Source organism: Lytechinus pictus, chromosome 3 (genome assembly GCF_037042905.1).
Source record: "Lytechinus pictus isolate F3 Inbred chromosome 3, Lp3.0, whole genome shotgun sequence".
Lineage (NCBI taxonomy): Eukaryota > Metazoa > Echinodermata > Echinoidea > Temnopleuroida > Toxopneustidae > Lytechinus > Lytechinus pictus.
In genome coordinates this window covers 74,111,656-74,134,151 of record NC_087247.1, presented here as the reverse complement: position 1 = coordinate 74,134,151, position 22,496 = coordinate 74,111,656, and the positions used below count along the sequence as shown (strand labels likewise).

General features: G+C 34.4%; 1 protein-coding gene across 1 annotated transcript; it reads right to left on the bottom strand.

The window, feature by feature from the left end:
- Positions 1-10,272: 10,272 nt before the first annotated feature.
- Positions 10,273-22,095, bottom strand: LOC129258067 (uncharacterized). The gene is made up of 3 exons (XM_054896516.2): positions 21,997-22,095; positions 16,556-16,841; positions 10,273-16,036 (listed from the first exon to the last, which is right to left on the bottom strand). Exons 1-3 carry the CDS (start codon positions 22,027-22,029, stop codon positions 15,636-15,638), a joined length of 720 nt encoding a protein of 239 aa, XP_054752491.2. The 5' UTR covers positions 22,030-22,095; the 3' UTR covers positions 10,273-15,635.
- Positions 22,096-22,496: the final 401 nt, after the last annotated feature.

The following is a 22,496-nucleotide window of genomic DNA, read 5'->3' as shown; positions in this document are numbered from 1 at the left end:
AATGAGAGCGGAAAATATGTTAATATTATGGCCTGAAAACTGGACATTTAAAGCACTGTTGTAATTATACATAAGATGCACGAGTTAATAAATTTTAATTTTAATCAATGTGAGCGCAAATCGCGGGCCGAAATTTTTGATAAACTGTCATGAAATGGGGATTTAAGTAGTTTCACATGTATACATAGACATAACTTACCAATCGAAATGCGAGCATGCAGCGCTAGCTGATACGTTTTTGGCAATCTGACCTGAATAGGGATAATATGAGAACTTTATGGAATACAGGAAAACAATAGGTATCTGACAAATAAAATTTTGCGAGCGCGTAGCGCGAGCAGAAAATGTTTCTATGCAGACAACAAAAAATAAATTTTTACAGAGCACTTTTTAAAAATAAATTTGTAAATCAAACAAAATAAAGAAAGTTTGATTTCCGGGCTGAAATATGTTTTGTATATTGACTTCAAAATTTGATATTTTAAGCTCCATACTGAGCAAGATATAACGCGATATAACGAGGAGATATAACGCGATGTCGACAGAGCGGTAGCACTCTTGAGTGAGCTCCTGAAAACATACTATATTTTGGTGGAAAATTACATGCCTACTTGGATCAAATATTGCCAAAATGGATGTTAGACAGAAAGAGTACAATCTATACGGGGGCAACCAGGTAAAAAAGCCAACAATACTGGGTCTAAAAGGAGGGAAACTGGTCAGAAAAACTTGGGAATCGCAAGCCACGATACGCATGACGCCACGTTGCCTCAGGGTGCCACGGCAGGCGCCAATTTCGCCGATACCTCCCGCACGTCCAGCACCAGTACGGTACACGATGTGAATGGACCGCCGACCCCCAACGCGGTACCTACTGAATTAATGGCATTCATGAGCGACATTAGAGACATGTTTACCAGCTTCACCTCTCAGGTAAATACCAAACTTGATACGGTTGTTAATGAGATAACGAATTTGAAAACTGAAATGGAAGCAACAAAAAAGGTCATTTCTGACATAGAAACTAGCCTAACAAGTACATCTGGTCGTCTACTCGCCATTGAAAAAGATGACCTTCCCCAGCTACGTAATAACATAGACAAGAAGATTGAGGAGCTTAATGAGAAACTAACCCTTGGTGAAATTCATGATCGGAAACTTAATTTGTTGGTGTATGGAATGGCCCCCCCAACTGACGAAAACATATATGACACAGTTCATCAAACAATTTGCTTCTTCATGAACATTTCAAAGCAGGAAGCTATGCAGATACCTCTTGTAAATGCCCACCGTCTGCCCTCAACCCCCCGAGGAGATCGTAATTCTAACCGCCAACCCCCTGCGATTATCATCAGATTCGGCCGCATGATGGACAGAGACCGGCTTCTTCAGGCCTACGAACGACGACCGCGCCGGCAGCCGGACCCCCCTGGCAGCAGAGCATCGGACCCTCCGTCGCCTTTCAGTCGGGTTTCCATCCGTACGGATTTGCCTCCCAGCATGAAAAGAGAAAGAGGAAGATTGGCAGCAATTGCATACAACATTCGTAAGAACAATAACCTGGCAACCAGGATCAAAGTCACTGGAACCAAGATTTTGCTACAAACACGCAAACCTGTAAGGAATGGAGGCACGCCAGATCGATGGGCTAATTGGTCCGAGTAATCTTCATCCAAGAGCACCCATGTAATGTATTTGATTTGTTTATACATCATAGTCATATTTTATTAACTTATTAATTTGGATGTGAGTAAACTACAATTTTTTCACATGATCATTCGCTAAATTTTGATTTTTTATATGTAGTAAATTGCATACCACGGTTCAACTTATACATCTTGACATAATTATGCCCAGTAAAAAAAAAATCGTTCGTATGAGAAACAGGTTTTACTTCTGGAGTTTACTCAACATTTCGCATTTGTTGATACCAGTTTTCAGTGAAGATTCCAGTAAATGTATACCAGGCACTTACTTGTACTGTATCTATGCTGATGGAAGTAGCAACCAGATAGCATTCTCATTTTCTTTTAAATATCAATCAAAACTTACATCTCCATTTAAAGCATAAGATTTTTTTCTCTGGGGCCTATTAATTTACAAAAAAAAAAATTATAGTAAAACATATGTGCATTGAAAAAATGTGACTCTTTTTTGCTAAAATTTACGGGAATTAAAAGTATTGAACATCCTTAACTTGACTAACTCCTGGTGGTGCTTGTATTCATATAGCATTCTCATTTTCCTTTAAATTTAAGTAAATTTAAGTAAAAATAACCATTGTAAAGAGGTGAATGAGTTCGTAAGATATAACTTAGAATTTTTACATAGACCGTAGAGTAAACATTTCCTTATTTTGCTCTTCATGAAAGCATGTATGCGTAATATACAATGGGAGAGAAAGTATAGTACTATTACTGTATGATCTTTTTTTTAAGATAGTAGAAGAAAATTTTCATCTAGATCTTTTTTATAAACCCCTCTGAATTAAGATTCAAAACATCAACTGAGTAAAATTTGGACATGCTTAGTGCCGGTTGAAACTTGGAATTGTTTTTTCACCCTCGTGGTTTTAATTTTTCAAAATAATACTCTACGGGCATGATGGGTTCACAATCCAATAAACGGATGGTCATGTGCATTATAGACTTGCCTTCGATTTTGAATCTTGATTCATTTATATCATCATGTGCATAGAAATGTTTGACCTTTTGTATTACTATTGCTTACAGTTTTATTGACGTAGTCATTCACATGATTAACACAAGCTCTTTTGATAAAAATATAAATTATAATCATGTTAATCATGATACATTTATTTTAGACCAAAGGAGGAAAGAACCTGGTCATTTCAGATGATTTTTTTTTCTTTGCATTTTTAACTTTTCTGTTTACAAATAAGAAGGATGTTAAAGTAATAACCATTCTTTTTGTTGCTAACTGTATTGGACAGAAGATGTAAGCTAGTTCAATGATGAATTGAGTTAGATTTATTTACTAATTCTACTGTATGAAAATGACCTGCAGCCAGTAGAGCATTCTTTTTGTCTAAATAATTTATCCGGTAATTGAAACATGATAAACGATGTGTTTTATAGGTGTCGGTCAAATTTTGAAATTGGTTCCTAACTTCGTGTTATATATTTACAAATATATCTTTTTTTAGAGTTCAAACAGAAATATAGATTGTAACTCTGGATTTTATTTTTTTTAATCTTTGAGTTTTAATTTTGAAGAAGAAAAAAAAAATCTTTACTGATCATAATCATAAGTGTACATTGCTGTTTTAAGGTCAAAAGAGGAAAGAACTTTGAAGTTTTGTCATGTAGGTTTACTCTGTTCACTGAGGACGTATATAGGACATGATTATTTGTAAAAGCAGTAACCATTCTACATAAGAAAAAGATAGCTTTAGTTAATTTGTTTCTGACAAATCAACTATGATTAATGTACAGTGTAACATGATCTGGATCTCAGACGATCATTCTTTTTATTCATCAATTCAGCGGTATTTTGATCAAGCCAAACAAATTGTATACCAGGTGTAAGAGTAGAAGTTTTATTTAAATGTACGAACACCATAACTACATTCGAATGCCTTTTCACCTTCTTTCAGTTTTCTGGGAAGCATGCCCTGAATAATTTGAATTTGTGTCATTCCTTATTCTATTCTATATATGGGAGGCTTCCCAGCTTGTTTTATTCACGGGAGCTCACCCAACTCTTTTATGCTTATTTAGTACAAAAATTTTACGATGCAATTGACATCGTATATAATTGCCAATGTTTACCTGATGACTTTTCATGTGTTTGTGCTCCTTTTCTTCATAGGAATGTGTATACCGGTAACCAGTTTTTCTTTGTCCAATTATTATTCTCTCCAGGTCCTTGCCTCGCTGACACTCAGAGCACGCGGTCTCGTCGGTCTCTTCAGGAAGCGACTCTTTTGCAATTCGTGTTTTTCTCTTTCTATTCCCTGTGATTGAAAACTTCCCCTTTTCAGTGTTGAATGATGATGAGTTTTACAATTTGTTTAGACCGAACAACGAAACCCAAAATACTAACAACAATTCTTCTTTTGAAAATTTCGTATCAATGGAAATGAATTTAGCTGCAGATTTAAATGAAAATAACGACTATAATTATCCAAGTTCGAATTACTTTACAATAAATCAATTTAATTCTCTTGATAAATCTACAAATACACTTTCAATAATGCACATGAATATAAGGAGCTTGAGCTCTAATTTCGACAATTTACGCCTTTTATCCGATTCATCTTCACAAACCAAAATGTCCATAATCGCGCTAACTGAGACATGGTTATCACAGGAATCTGATGGTTTATACTCACTTCCTGGTTACACATTTGTAGAAAACCATAGGGGTAATAGACGGGGAGGAGGGGTAGGTATCTATATCAATGAACAACTAGAATATTTTACTCACAATGATCTTAATTGTATGAATGAAATTGCTGAATCTCTTATCATTGAACTTCGGGTACCAAACTCTAAAAACATAATGATCGCAGTATTTTATAGACCTCCTAACTCCAACACAAATAATTTTTTTGAATACTTGCAAGACTTTCTACAAAATCCGGTTTTTTATAATAAAGATTGTTATGTGGTAGGTGACTTTAATATAGACATATCTAAATCTAATCACAATAGGTCACATGAATTTTTGGATATCATGCTTTCATCATCATTTTTACCATTGATAACAAAACCCACTAGGGTTACTAACCAATCTGCAACCCTTATTGATAATATTTTTTGTAATGTTTCTCCTCTACCCGAGTCTGGAATAATTTTATCTGATATTTCTGACCATTTCCCGATATTTTCAAGAACTCCGTTTAGGTTAGCAAAAAAAGATACCCCGCAACATAAATTCCGACGACTAACACCAAATAATTTACAGAGCTTAAAAGATGGTCTTGAAGACGCGGATTGGTCTGAGGCATTCAGTTCTCAAGATACAAATACAGCATATAATATATTTATGAAAATTTTTACTTCAAATTTAGATAGACATGTACCATTGGTCAGTAAATGTAATAATTATAAAAAGAGTCCAAGACTTCCTTGGATATCGAAATCAATATTACGATCAATAAATCGCAAAAATAACTTATACTATGCCGATAAAATTAATCGCTCAGAAAAGTCACATCGTAAATATACTACATATAAAAATACCCTCACTAAATTATTGCGGAGTGAAAAACGAAAATATTTCACAAATCAATTAATTCGTTTCAAACACGACATCAATAAAACATGGAAAACAATAAACACTGCCATAAATAAACAAAGCACAAAATCACGCATAAAAACAATAAAGCACAATAATGTTGAAATTCATGATTCTTTTCGTATAGCTGATATATTTAATCAATACTTTACACAAATTGGAAAAAGTCTTGCTGACAATATACCATTAACACAAATTTTTTTTACAGATTTCATTCACCAACCAAACCCTAATTCTTTATTTTTAGTACCAGTACATAGAAATGAAATAATAGATATAGTGAACAACTTAAAAAACAAAAAAAGCTGTGGTCACGATGGTATTGACAATATTTTATTAAAGAATGTTATAGAATATATTGTTGATCCATTAGTATACATATTCAACCTTTCTTTAAGTAATGGCGTCGTGCCTGACAATATGAAAATATCAAAGATAATACCAGTGCACAAAAAAGGAGAAAAGATTAATGTATGTAACTATAGACCGATAGCTTTATTACCTACTTTGTCTAAAGTTATGGAAAGGGTGATCTACACAAGATTATTAAATTTTTTGAATAAATATAATATAATCTCTGATTTTCAATTTGGATTTCGCCAAAAACATAGTACATCTCATGCCACTCTCTCATTTATTGACAAAATCACAAAAGCTATTGACAACTTTGAACATACAATAGGTGTTTTTCTGGACCTCTCCAAGGCCTTTGACACTATAAATCATGAAATACTGCTCTACAAACTTGAAAATTACGGAGTTCGTGGGAAGGCCTTGGAGTGGTTCAGAAACTACCTCGTAAATCGTAAACAATTCGTAAGCATAAATGAACAAAATTCTTCTCTACAAAATGTTAACTGGGGTGTTCCCCAAGGCAGCCTCCTGGGCCCTCTTTTATTTATAATCTATATAAATGACATCCAGAACTCCTCTGAAATATTATCTTATGTCCTTTTTGCAGATGATTCAAATGTACTATACTCTCATCCTAACCCCGATATTTTAATAAATGTACTGAACACTGAACTGGATAAATTGGTACAATGGATTAGGGCTAACAAATTGTCAATTAATGTACAAAAAACGAAATGCATGCTTTTTAGCAATTCTTTAGAACAATTGCCATCTAATATCAAATTGGACAATAAAGACATTGAAGTTGTTACTACAACAAAATTTTTAGGTCTCATAATAGACAACAAATTATCTTGGAAAACACACATTGACTTTATATGTCGTACAATTTCACGCAATATTGGTGTTATTAACAAAGTCAAATTTTTTCTTCCAACTTCCTCCCTAAAAATGCTTTATTCAACATTAATTTTACCATATTTAAATTATGGAGCAATTGTTTGGGGAAATACACACTCAACCTACCTTGATAGAATATTACTTTTACAAAAGAAGGCATTGCGTGTTATTTTCAACTTGTCCTGGAGATCTCACACAGATGAGTTGTTTTTTAACAACAACATTCTAAAAATAAAAACACTGTACCAATATAACTTAGGTCAATTTATGTATCAGTTAAACAATAATATGTTACCATTCATATTTAATTCTTCATTTAACAAAAACAAAACTCTTCACAAATATCCCACACGTCAATCAGATGAATTCCATTTACCACTACCCCGGACCATCCTTGCAAAATCTATTTTTACTTTTGAAGGCCCTAGACTCTGGGGAACTATTAATAAAAACATCAAAGAATCACCAAGCCTTAATTCTTTCAAATATAAGTTCAAAAAATTTCTCCAAGATAGCCATTGAATTTAACTCTTCATCACTCAAACTCTTGTATTTTTTTTTAAATCAAACATGATTATCATGTCACGTACGCTTTTACATCTCTTTCGTTTTCCTGTCGATCAACGAGGTCCGTCTGTGAGTGCTGGGGCTGGATTCTGGAGACCTTTAATCTCTCTTTTTCTTATTTCCTTTTCTATTTCAATTTCCCCTATTTCCATTTAATTTAACTGGTTCATGCTCTAGTTGTTATTTTGATTTTTATATGTTATGCAACTACAAGAATATTTATTAGGAGGCTGCACTCTACAAGCTCCGCTTTTTAGCAGCCTCCTCCATTTCCAACCTGATATGTAATAATCTTGAATATAATTTTTGTACAGGAATACTTGAAATATGTTTTGTTATTTATATGTTAAAATGTACAAAATAAACTGTAATTGTTGAAAATGGAAATAAACGAAATGAAAAAGATATGTAAATCCCCTAAAAGGCAATGCGAGCGCAAAGCGCGAGCGAAAAGTTTATTCAGTATATGTTTTCCCGCTCAATTTTGCACTTAGTGCATGCAAGAGTATAAATAGTTCATTCATTTTCGCTAAAGAGCAACCAAAAAGTCAAACTAGTCATTCAAAATCGCCATAGGGCCGCCAAAAATTCATAATGGGCATTCAGTTTGGCTATAGAGCAATCAAAAGTGTAAAAACATCATTCAGATTCGCCATAGTGCACTCAAGTTAACACTGGAGGTCACGTGACTGAAGACAGAGCGTTCGATTTCGCTATTGGGTATCCATGTTCAATACTAGTGCATTCAATTTAGCACTGTATTTACATGACTTTACATTTACATTACATTTCCCAACCTGCACTATGTGCCACCAGTGACCATTCATAAAACTGCACTGGACAATACATTTTTCTTTTACAGATAAAAATAATGTAAATTACATAGAAGCAGTGGCCTGCTTATTTAGGAAGTTATTTTGTTCCTCACCAGCTTCTTGGCGCAAATTGTATATTTCTTTCTTTCATCTCCTTCGGTAATGCATTCTTTGCATTTCATCTTTTGGTTTCCGTATTTTCAATGATAAAAATATTGTTTGAAATGATTAAAGGCATATGAAAACAGATAAAAGATAAAAAAAACAATGAAAGTATGTTATGAAAGAAGAAAAGCATGATATTGTATACATGCTAAAGTAATCAATGGCTGAAAAAAAAAGGACTGAGTTTTGTGCTTTGAACTTTAACATGTTAATTTCATACGAAAGATCTGTAAAATATAACCACCTGCAATTACGATATCGTATTAAGTATATGCATTTAGTTATTATGTTTTTCAAAGAATATAAAAGGTTAAAAAATAATTACATAAGGGAAGAAAACCGTAGTCAATGTTTTATGTTTTGATGAAAAAGATTATTGTTTTAAATGATTAAAGTCATATGAAAACAGATGCAAGATAAAAAGAACATTAAACGTAAATATGAAAGAAGAAAATCATGATATTGTATACATACTATGATTATGCCTCTAGTCAATGCATATGATTATGCCTCTAGTCAATGCATATATCGAAGAGATGGTGCAAATGACAAGAAAATATACATTTAGAACAAAAAAATACAATGGACATAGTAAGCTCATAAAATGGAAGAAAATTTAAACATGATAAAGTTATAAAACAAATAGAAAAAATTACGTGTGCTAAATTGCATGCATAAATTGTATAATTGGATGCACAATGGCGAAATTGAATGCTCTAACATAGCTCGAGGGGGTTTCACGGGCGAACTTGGTTGCACTATGTACAAATTCGTATGACGAGTGGCGGATTTGGTTGCTCTAAAGCGATTATGAATGCCAAATGGCCATTTTGGTTGCACTATAGCGAATTTGAATGCCGACTGGTGATTTTGGCTACCCTATCTAATAAACTGAATGACCTATTTACACTCTCTCATGCACTATGTGCGAAAATGAATGACCCATCTTTACTTTTGCATGCACTAAGTGCGAAATTGGACGGGAAAACCTATAATATGAAAGGTTTTTAAAGACATTTTCCAAGTCTTTCCCTCATCTTATTTAATTCACTCGTCTTCCTGCTCTTCTGTATCTCATTCTTTTCTCCCCTCTTTTCCCCTTTTATCTTTTTGATAATAGCCGCTCTTTACTGTTTTTGTTTTTCATTCTGATTATGCTGGAGGCAAAAATGATAGAATTAAAAAGGAACACTGGCTGGCCGAATTGAGCGAGGGGCGATCTTGTCGGGTGGGGGGGGGGGGGGGGGCAAATGGTTGCATGGGATTCGGCTTTTTACAATTTCAGGTATATAAGTGCCCTTTATGGATTAGTTCAGATTCCATTGCTTTTATTGCCCCCATAGTCTTGCTCTTCTTCAAAATGTCAATCCGCTATAAATGTAAATACGATTTCTATAACTCTGTGTTACGTTTAAATGGAAATGAAATAATGAATTAAAGATTTATACCATAAAAAGTGAATATGAGTACCAACCCCATTCCACAGAGAGCAAGATCTCTGTTAAGTCCTTTGTAAGACCACGAAGCTTGCTTGATTTTACAAAGGTCTTTCAATGAACTTTCAAAGATCTCCGAGGTCTTACATAATTCCTGATTGATCTTTCATGCAGTCATCTTCGTGGTATCCATGGCAGTGGCGTACCTAGGATTTTCCACAGGGGGGGGCAAAATCGGCCGCCAAAAAATTAGACAAGCAAACAAAAAAAAAAGGTCTTCAATAAAAAATAAAGGTTTTCGTACCAGAAAAAAAATTGACAAGCAAAAAAAAAAAAAGGTCTTCAAGCTCATCAGGGGGGCAAAAAAGGTCTTTTAAGCTCGTCAGGGGGGGGGGCAGGAATATGTCTTTTGTATGGGTTGTGGCTCGTCAGGGGGGGGGGGGCAGAGTGCCCCCCTGCCCCCCCCCCCGTAGGTACGCTAGTGATCCATGGTCTCCAAAACTTGTTGAAACGGTTCAGTCTTTCAGGAAAAGTGTCTTTTGATAGTCTTTCAGCATTATGAACCTTTAAGTTCTTATTAGTCTTTCCATAATGAAATTCTCTCAAGATTTTTGCAGAGATCTCTGAAAGACTCATCAGAGATCATTAAACGATCATTGAAAGAACATTGAAAGACCAGGAAAAGTCCATGGAAAGAATTCTGAAAGATCACTTGTTGCATAACAAAAATCTCTGAAAGACCATTGAAAGATCTCAATAGGACTAGTATCAATCAACTTTTCAGAGTTCGTTGATGAGTCTTTCGGAGCCATGACAGAGATGACAAATGTCAGTGATCTTGGGGTCTTTTCACATGTGAATCTTGAATCATCATTGTAATGATGATTGCAATTCGTCTTTAGAATCATCGAGCGAAGGCGGCATGTGTCCTTGGTGACTTGTCAATCAAATCACTGCATCGCAAATACAAACTACAACGAGTGCATGACAATAATGTGTTATCATTTGGTGTTATCTACGGAAGTGCTTAAAGGTCACGTAAGCTCCGCCCCCAAAAGATTTTTGGAGGTCAAGCCTTTCACACGCAAAATTCGTACCGTAATTTGAGTGAAACTTAACTGAAATTCACCTCCGGAGTAGGGTTTGAATCCGTGATTGTGATTAGCGTTCGTGATTCTAATCATGTTCTAATTTGGTTTCACACGTGCTAAAAATTCGTCATTAGCCACTGGAATCATCATTCAATTTACGATTATTTTTTTACCGTGTGGAAGGGCGGTTGGAGACTGCTGTAAGACCTTCCCAATTTTTTGGTCTTTCAAATGTCTCCTTTCTGTGGAATGGGGGCCTGGGTTTGTTCACATTTATACCCAAAGTTGAATTTAAGTGCAATTTAGGGTTGGGTTCAGATTTACACCCAAAATGTATTCACCGACTATATAAGCTTTTTTGCGGCTACAAATTCGCACTCTCTGTGTTTTAAAACACATTTGACTATCACGATGATTGAAATAATAGATTTGAACCTCAATGTTCACATTCCCTTGTGGGTGCAGATATACCCCCCCCCCTTTCAATTTATCGGAACAAGATTATAATGGTTTTATGCTCAAATTGTCATTTTTTGTCATCTACAAGAACTATTTTTCATTAGGAGGCTGCACCCGAATTAAGCTCTGCTTTTTTAGCGACCTCCTCCAATCCCAAACCTGATGATAATAAAATGATAATTTTCATTGTAATTGTACATAGAAATTTGCTATATTTTTCCTGTTTTAATTGTTGGAATGGAAATTAACGAAATGAAATGAAATAATATGCACCCAAAGAGGTACATAATGATTTTTTTCCAATAGCGTGAATATGAAATTAGCATGTTGATTGTCATTTTGAAATCCCAATAGGCCCCATCCCAGTTTTATTATTATTATTTATTATATCTTCCCAATTATTTTGTCATTTTTTCAAACTTTCACATATCTGCTTCTGTGATCATGGTGATAAGGGTTACGATTATAGGGTTGTTTATTTTTCTCTTTTTAGATAACTTTCCACTGTGGTCAGATTTCCCTTTTATCACAATTTAATTTGATACACAATATGGTGTGCTGTTTCCCTTTATCTGATAAATTCAAACATACACATAAAAAGATACAGAAAATAAAGAATATTCATGACAGATTTTAAGATTTATCTAATTAAGTTTGAAAAACAATACGTATATATTAACAATCGATATAGGCATAATTTAAAACATGAGGTTAGTTATCAACAAGGAAATGGAAAGTTTTACCGCTGCAAAAGCGAAAAACACGAGTTTTGGAAATACTTGAGATAAGAATAATTGCATGTACTGAAAATGGCAGGATAAATATCATGGATACAAACAAAAAACATACATATATATCTTTATTTATAGGCCTAAGATTCAAGAAAGTACTGAGTCGGTGTGTTGAAATAAAAAAATCATAAAATAAACAATGAGTGTAAAAAATCAGTACAAGACGTACAAGACTACGGTATTTATCAATCTTTTATAAACATTTTGACCTAGACGTAAGTACATTTTACGTCTTATTTCATTGTTTGCTCCCTGACTATTTCTCTCTTTCATAAATATTTCGTATTGATTAAAAAAAATACTTTTGGAAAAATCTGTCAAAATTGTTTTTTCAAATGTCAGTGATAATTTATGTCCTCTTTCAAAATGACACCACAAAGTCATTCATTCTTAACAATTTTCATCCAAAGTAAGACCAACGACTTTGCGCCAAAGTGAAGTAAATAGATGCAATGAACATGATGAAAGGAGCAATAATCTTATCTGAATAGTTTACTCACATATTCCAAGGAAATGAATTGCAATTTCATTCATGTACGATTTTGTTTAACTAATTTTTTTTCTTTCCTTGGATTAGGAGTATTCCTTGGAGTATTGATTGGAGCATTTAGATGTTGAAAAGGAAGACAGATATGAATAGGAATAATATAACTAAATTACCTTGCAGCTTGCAGCTTGCGTGTGTATATATATATATATATATGTACATGATGTGTATGTATGTGTAGACATAATATATATGCAGCAGATTAGCTTTGCATCCCTCTCCCTATCTCTATTTTTCTTTCTATATTCTAGGCAGTTGTCATCGTACTATTGTCCACCCTCATGTACCGTCCTGTGTTGTGTTGTGTTATTGTCTTTTGTCTCTGAATTTCACAATCCTGTATATAAGATTTTTTTTGGCCCCTTTCGTTATTTTCATGTATTCCTTTACGTATATTTCAATATTTTTTCTTTCCTAACTTTTTGAGGGGTTCACATTTTACAAGCTTTGCTTTTCAGTGGACCCCTCCATTCTTCTCATGATATATGATTATATTGATTTAATTATATTTAATTATATTGACTATATTGATTTAAATTTGACATGCATGTTAATTTATATTTGAATCACTTATTGAATATGTATATTATTCAATTTTGAATTTTGTTCATGCTTTTATTTGAATTGAATTGATTTATCATGTAATTATTTGTATTATGTTGAAGAATGAAAATAAATTGAATTGAATTGAATTGAATTGAATAAACAAAATTCTTCAAAGAATATTATGAAGAAGCAAGAAGGTCAGATGAAAATGAAGGAATATTTTTTGTTGACGAGAATATCACTTATCGGGCAGCCATTGACAAGTTACTATAATTCTTCTTGGTTGAATAATAACTCTTCATTGAGTCGAATTTCAGACGAAGCTCTTATGTAAATATTATAGTAATTACACATTAATTCTCAATAATGAATAAAACAAATATGAACTACATTGAATCATAAAGCAATGTTACTAATTAGCTTAGAAGTGCATAATTCAGACTGTGTCCATTTGTTTCATTTTGATGCAAGCTTTCTTGACACTCTGAACAACAACTAAAATAAGGTCAATGTTCCTTTGATCTGATAGAAAAGACAAAAAATAACAAAAGCTTTTCACTAACATCGTACAGGTAATGGTGAATGAATATGTAACGGTAACTATATATTCTATACTTCGTTCCATATTGATTCACCATTACCTTATATGAATAATTGGTTATCATTAATGAAATATAATTACTTATCTCCGTTATTGTGTAGCAGGCATTAGTTTATTTATATATTAGTTTAGATCCTGATGAAGGGCATATGCCCGAAAGCTTGATGAAGATTGGTATTGACCTTGCTACGACCCTCTCCATACTCTTTGATTTCAAATGTATATATATATATATATATATATATATATATATATATATTTCGGTCTTATATTTCTCAAATTTATTCTTAAAATATAAGTAAAGGCCTTTTCTACCGAAAAAATATTTTAAATGCATTGAAACGGTAATATATTATGCACATACAAAATATGTATATCACATCAGTTATTACAATGATAAACAGACTGAGTAGAAATAAAACCTTTATACATGTGGTACTTAGTTAAGTGTAGTATACAAGAAAATACACAACAAAAGGCAAGATTGATGATGAGAGAAATGTGGTGACGTAAATTTGGTTACAATTATTATGTGTCTCAATTTTCTCTTCACTTTTTATATTCCTCAATTGAAATGATGAATTTTCGGTATTAAGCTTGTTTTTATTTTTCTCTTTTTATTCAAATTATCCTTTTGTTGGGGGTGGACTTCAGCTTATTCCCCGCAAAGGCCTATATTCGTTAAGCATATAATCAATCGTGTCAGTATTCCAGCATACTTTTTCAGTCTTACTTTTTGTGTCATTTATGTGATATAATACCGATATGTATAATTGGAAAAAAGGAGAAATTACTTCTTGTTATGTTTCAGAAATGAGTAGAATATGAATCTTCGTCTTACCTACAGTATTAAAATCACAGCTTTGACGAATATGCATATTTCCTTGAAGTGCATTGCACATTAGAGGAGCAGTGAAATTATAATTTTTTTCTATTAATACAATAAGGCACGTGTACATACATACATTACGTACATACATATATATAATAATAATATAATAATACAGGTATATTTACCCAGGGAAGCCGCTTCAGTTGGATCAAAGCTATTGCATGGCGGCTTGTCATTGTTCAAAACCCACCTTCACCCGACAAAGGATATTATAATTGGTATAGTGTCGAAAATCTGTCTATCTGACGGTCAATCGGATCGGGGTCGCCCTAGCCACTAACCCGTCTCTGTGGTCTAGTGGTTAAGGCACCGGCGTTCAAACCTGGGGGCCCGGGTTCGATTCCCGGCAGAGACATTTTTTCGGCATCACCAATTTTTCCAAAGGGTAGATAGCTCTGGGGAACCTTGATTTAAGCTACGCCTACCATTGTTCTCTTCATCCATTTCTTTACATTATTTAAATAAAAAAGAGTTGCCAATGCTGTTGTACATGTATAACTTTACACATTTGTATACTTTCTCCCATACGTGTACTGTATCAAAGCAATAGCTTTGACCCAGCTCAGGCATGGCGGCTTGTCATTGTTCAAAACCCACCTTCACCCGACAAAGGAAATTATAATTGGTATAGTGTCGAAAATCTGTCTATCTGACGGTCAATCGGATCGGGGTCGCCCTAGCCACTAACCCGTCTCTGTGGTCTAGTGGTTAAGGCACCGGCGTTCAAAGCTGGGGGTCCGGGTTCGATTCCCGGCAGAGACATTTTTTCGGCATCACCAATTTTTCCAAAGGGTAGATAGCACTGGGGAACCTTGATTTAATCTACGCCTACCATTGTTCTCTTCATCCATTTCTTTACATTATATATATATATATATATATATATATATATATATATATATATATACAGTGGCGTACCTAGGATTTTCCACAGGGGGGGGGGGGCAAAACCGTACGCCAAAAAAATTGACAAGCCAAAAAAAAAGGTCTTCAATCACATTTAAAGGATTTCGTACCAGAAAAATATTTTAGAAAAAAAAATGACAAGCAAGGTCTTCAAGCTCGTCAGGGGGGGGGGGGGGGGGCAAAAAAGGATTTCAAGCTCGTCAGGGGGGGGGGGGTGCAGGGATACGTCCTTTGGGGAAAAGAGTTATGAATAAAAATGGTGACACCATTTCAGACAATTCTGTGTCTTTAATTCTTATCAGCTTATACGGGTCCTGGTGAAAGTGTGTAAGGGGGAGTATCATCGCGTTCTCTGTAAGCAAAGCAGCCTACATTTCGGCGAGGTTTACAGTAAGGACATATCTTCATACAGCACAAGAAACATGGCAGACATCCGATACATCCTCGTCTTCTAAGACAAACTTCTGCTTTCTCTTCAGCAAGGGGTGATGTAGCAAAGCGGAAGAATGTTTTTAGCTCATTAAGTTGGTCCTGATTCAGCTCTATGGGAACCTGATTAAGCTGACCCCCGATAAGGACTACGGAAGAATTTCTAAATGTTGTCTCCTGGTTGTTCCTGAATGATTCCATCTGATAAGTTAGGTTCTCTTCTGTCAACATCTCCTTGGAAAAATCATAGGCTATTACCCCAACTTTGCTCATCCCTGCATATATTGACAAGAACGAACAGAATTAATTTAAATGATTTCATTTGAAAGCTGAAGGAATGCAGAGAAGCCATCTTGTCCTTTAGATATCGGGGGTATTAAGTTATGTGAAAGTAATCGCTAAATATTCTGGTTTCTATGCTGTCAATTTTGCGGATTGTTTTAAACAACTGTCATCAATTTACACAAAAAAACAATTGTCACTTCCTGACAGAAATAATTTTAGTATCAACTCTAAAAACAAAACAATAAAAAATGACCAGTTAATAGGGTGAGCTGGGTGCAACTGTTATTCTAGTCGTATTTTACTAGAACAGAGTTATTTCTGATTCTGACTAGAATATAATTTTGTCAGAAATGTGACAATATAGACATATCAGTTAAACCCAGCTGACTTCTGCATGGTCAAGTCAATTTGACTGATTTATTTTAAGAGTGTAGCCCTACATGCAAATATATATACATGTACAGTTTCCCCCTCCAAAGTAAGTTATTGATGACTTTGGTGTAACTTACCCACATACTTTCTAGCCTTTGGTAAGAAACCATCATATAGAGCATCGGTAACGTTGGTCAGTGAGAATCGCCTATTCTCAATAGAATGACAGAGAAGTAGAACATCTATCCCATTGAATTCAAATGTATCCATGTCTATGATGTTGTAAGGAAGGGTTTCGAACCTCACGTTTGCGACGACGTCCGACATATCATCCTTTATTTGCCGTATGAGACCCGCTAAAGTTTCTGAAGAACTGCAACTGCAGACGCACACATCTACCTTTCTAGCAACCAGGTATTCAATCTATGAAAAGAAATTTATTGTGACTGGGAAATTAGGAGTCAGTATGAAGAACCCATTTAAAGGTTAAGAACACCCCAGAGAAATTTTAATTTGAAAATACATAAAAATATCAAACGAGCATATTACGCTGAAAATTCATCAAAATCGGATGTAAAATAAGAAAGTTATGACATTTTAAAGTTTTGCTCAATAAAAAAAAAACAATATGCACATTAGTATAACGCGCAAATGAGACAGACAAAGATGTCCCTGACTCACATTTCTTTTGTTTTCTATTGTTTGAATCATGCAATATTCCATTTTTTACTGATTTGACAATAAGGACAAACTTGACTGAACCATATAATATTAAACAATGCTGACTCCACATGTTCAGGGAGGAATTAATGGTTGTTTCACTTGGCAAAGAGAAGAAAACTAGAAATATAATAAATTTTAAAAGAAATAGTGAGTGGATGACACCATCAGTCTGATCTGCATACCGACCAAGATGTGCATATAACTGTTTTGTGAAATTAAGCGAAACTTTAAACTGTCATGACCTTCGTAATTTACATGTGATTTGATGACATTTTCAGTGTTATGCTTGTTGGATTTTTCTCTTTTTTTAAATCAAACTTTTGTTGGGGTGGATTTGTCCTTAAACAATATCATATACAAACTTATTATTATCGTTATTGCTACACCCTCTGTAGTCTCCGTCTTCATTTCATCTTGAATTTAAAAAGAAAATATTTTCTATATTCTTTCGAGGACACAACTGGTAAATAATTTAGGGTGAGTAAGATACTAGCATAGATCCCAGAAAGGCTATTGATTTTGAGGTCAAAATGTCAAGTTCATAGTGATGTGTTTTAATCTTTCCCTTCTGAAGTCCTTGTAAACGCGATATCTTTAGTTCAACTTATGCTAGACTCGTAGAAATTTGGTGAGTATGATACTAGCATATATCCCAGGAAGCCTTTTGATTTTGAGGTCAAAATGTCAAAAGTCAAGGTCACAGTTACATGCTTTCATCTGACCCTTCTGAAGTCCTTGTAAACGCGATAATTTAAATTAACTTAACCTATAAAGGCTCATATTTTTGGTGCGTATGATACTAGCATGGATCCCAGGCATCCTATTTTGAGGTAAGGGTCAAAGGTCAAGACCACAGTGACATGCTTTCATCTGACCCTTCGAAGTCCTTGTAAACGTGATAATTTAAATTAACCTAGGCTCATATAATTTGGTTTGTATGACGGATCCCAGGAAGCCTACTGGTTTTTCGGTCAAACGGTCAAATGTTACGTCTCCACCTTTCACTTTTCTTGCTTGATCAATCACTCCGCGTTACAGGCGGGTGTATTAAATGCTCGCCCTAGCGACACTCTAGTATTGTTTGAAATGGAATGGAAAATATCATAATACTCTAAGATACAAGGAGTAGGAGTTGTGTCAAAGATTAGGTTCTGGGAGGTGATTCATGATCGGCATGTTCAGTACTCAATGAGTCAGTGGCGGACCGTGATAGTAGACTTGTTAACTGCAAAAAAAGGGGTGAACGCTGCATTTTTTAGTACAATTTTCCCACTTGGCACAAATGTTCCTTGAGTCAAAAGAAAAGGATTCATCCAAAGAGACACGCTGTATCTATGCAAATAAGCAAGTAATTTGCATAAATTTGCATATTATGTCGATATAGTAAAAACAAGTATTTCAGAATATATTTTTAACCAGAACTGCCCTAAAATTGGAAATAAAGACTTAGGGTAAGAAAGGGAAGAAAATTGTCATAAAATAATTGGGATATCCTTGTTTATTATTACCTAATTTACATAAATTATGCAAATTATAATTTAAATCAAAGTATTTTTTCATGAATCCTGAACTGTTTTATAAATAACAGCAATTAATACACAATGTCAACATCCTACATGAAAGAGAATATATTAGCGAAAACATCGATATACTTCATGACAGTATTAGTGTCTTAATTTGCTTAGAAAGAGGGCAAATATGTCAAAATGTATGACGTGATATTGCGCTAAAACGAGACCAAAACAACCTCTATGTCACAGTCACACTCACGAATCGGACAATAAAGCGATCAATGGTATGTCATTCGAGATAACACAATCTCAACACAATAGCTTCCATCGGCTTCTCGTATCGCTTTTGTTGGTGTGTCTGCCACATCGTAATCTATGGTATATACGGGCAAAATGCATTTCGGTATCGGTAAAACACTATTAATTTTGTTTTATTTGTTTCTAATTTGTTTCTCTTGGAAAATTTACAGGAGACATTGCTTTGCAGGTTACTGCTTTAATGAAACTCTGGCACATGAATCATGACGAATGTACCCCACCTCAATCCATATTTTAACTTTGTTAAAATATATATCTTTTGGAGACCCCAAAGTGGCAAAACTGCATTCCCCGCGGCATTCCCGCTACTTTACAAAACCAGTTTGACTTGTATTATCAACTTGGAAAAGACAGATGTATGAGACATCAGTTAACATGTTTCCAGGAGATAGTTTTTTTTTATTTAAGCCTACGTCCATGGGAGCCCTCCGAATTTACCCCATCCCCTCTCTGTATTTCGACACTAAATAAAAAAAAAATATCGTGTTTTAAAGCCACCGGCAAGGCAAATTGCGTTTTTGGTATAATAAAGCAACTTTTATATCTATATTTCATATTTATCTATATTAATATTATTATTATCATTAATATTATTATTATTATTATTGTTATTATTATTATTGTTGTTGTTGTTTTGCAGTTTGTAATAATGCTCTAGCACAGTAAAGGCTATAACCCAACAGGATGCCTAGGATACCCTTTCCCCTTTTGGTTTTATGTATTCAAAAATAGTTTATTGTCTTTAGAACTCATATCTTGGAATAGATTGAGGTGAAAATACTCTACAATTGACATGTAGAAGAGCTGTGGTACATTGAAAAAAAAAGCCACACGTAAGCTCTAAAATACCCCTTTATTGATTCCACTCTATGTTAAATTTAAATATTTTTAGAGTCCATTCGGAAGAAAAGTACATTTCTACTACACACAGTAAAGCCTCTTTACTTTCTCCTCTTGAAAAAAAAAAAACATAGAAGGCATTGTTTCATATCGCATAAAATAAGTTCGTGTACATGACGGTGGCCTGTCGAAGTTGCCCAACCCTTTATTTTGTTTTGACAATATATATTTAGAATATCGTCTAAATGAAGCCCTCATCTGGAAAAGGGCACTTATTAAAGGCAGCATCTACATTATATAGAGGAGGCCCTGGTACTTGGAAGCGGGGGCTGAAGCACCCGCAAGATTTTTCTGAAGGGGGGGGGGGGGGCTGTGTTGCGTGTGTTATTCTCCATAGACAGCACCCCCTGGAATTCCGGCAGATGTGACAAAACGAAAAAAAGAAACGTTACCAAAAAAAACCCTTCATTTTGTAGTGCAATCCATTTTGTTTATTTGCTTGTTAAATTTCTTGATGTTAATTTGAAAAGCAAAAAAGTTTCAATGTAAAATGTTGGTCCGAAGAAATTTAACAAGCTTCAGCCCCCTCTTCCCAGTGCCAGGGCCTCCTCTGTATAATGTAGATGCTGCCTTTAATAAGTGCCCTTTTCCAGATGAGGGCTTCATTTAGACGATATTCTAAATATATATTGTCGAAACAAAATAAACGGTTGGGCAACTTCGACAGGCCACCGTCACATACACGAACTTATTTTAAGAGATATAAAACAATGCCTTCTATGTTTTTTTTTTCAAGAGGAGAATGCAAAGAATATTAAAATATAGATATAAAAGTTGCTTTATTATACCAAAAAACGCAATTTGCCTTGCCGATGGTTTTAAAACACGATATTTTTTATTTAAAGTCGAAATACGGAGAGGGGATGGGGGTAAATTCGGAGGGCTCCCGTGGGCGTAGGCTTAAATAAACAAAAAAAAAAACTTTCTTCAGGAAACATGTTGACTGATGTCTCATACATCTGTCTTTTCCAAGTCGATTATACAAGTCAAACTGGATTTGTGGCGGGAATGCAGGGGGATGCAGTTTTGCCACTTTGGGGTCTCCAAAAAGATATATATTTTAATAAAGTTAAAATGTGGATTGAGGTAGGATACATTCGTCATGATTCATGTGCCAGAGTTTCATTAAAGCAGTAACCTGCAAAGCAATGTCTCCTGTAAATTTTCCAAGAGAAACAAATTAGAAACAAATAAAACAAAATTAATAGTGTTTTACCGATACCGAAATGCATTTTGTCCGTATGTATCATAAATTACGGTGTGGAGACACACCAACAAAAGCGATATGAGAAGCCGATGGAAGCTATTGTGTTGAGATTGTGTTATCTCGAATGACATACCATTGATCGCTTTATTGTCCGATTCGTGAGTGTGACTGTGACATAGAGGTTGTTTTGGTCTCGTTTTAGCGCAATATCACGTCATACATTTTGACATATTTGCCCTCTTTCTAAGCAAATTAAGACACTAATACTGTCATGAAGCATATCAATGTTTTCGCTAATATATTCTCTTTCATGTAGAATGTTGACATTGTGTATTAGTTGCCGTTTTTTAAAAGCAGTTCAGGATTTATGAAAAAATACTGTTTTAAATTATAATTTGCATAATTTATGTAAATTAGGTAATAATAAACAAGGATATCCCAATTATTTTATGACAATTTTCTTCCCTTTCTTACCCTAAGTCTTTATTTCCAATTTTAGGGCAGTTCTGGTTAAATATATACTCTGAAATACTTGTTTTTACTATATCGACATAATATGCAAATTTATGCAAATTACTTGCTTATTTGCATAGATACAGCGTGTCTCTTTGGATGAATCTTTTTCTTTTGACTCAAGGAACATTTGTGCCAAGTGGGACATTTGTACTAAAAAATGCAGCGTTCAACCTCTTAACAAGTCTACTATGACCCGGAGGAGACAAAGCATTGGAGGGGCACAGCATTGTTCACAAACAATACCTCCAATCCTCTCCTCCGGGTCACGGTCCGCCACTATTTTTCGAACGGTACAATATACTCTGCGCATATAATATATAACAATGATACTTATTAAGATTAATAACATTGTGAAACTTAAATGAATGGAAGAAGTGTTGAAATTGCAGCTTAAATTGCTTACCAATTTTCCACTTTCGGTTGAACTGTCTACCATCTTGAGCTAGATATATTTCATTAATTTGAAAGGTAAATTTCCATACACATAATAACACGATTGCATGTTTCCCTCTACACAACTGTTTCATTTCCATCGTACAGGAAGTACTTCCTTAAGGAGTTTAAGGTCATACACAACAAAATTCCCCGTTTGATAAATGTAAATAGTACTTTACATTCCGCCACAGGCGTTCTCCAGTGCATACGATCCAAGTGCAGTCAGTGGGCAGGTCCCCCCAAAATTACTTCTTTCTTTCATCCAAGTGATATTCTTGACTAGAGAGGTTTTGCATATTTATTGATGCGGACCAAAACTCCTCTTTTAATTCGGTCATTACTGCTCTAAATAGTATCTAAATGGTATCATTGTATAAAGAAGAAGAATTATTCATGTGTTTGAATTTATTCAAAGATTTTGTAAACTTTTGATCTGAAATATGCTACAATACAATAATTTTCACCTAA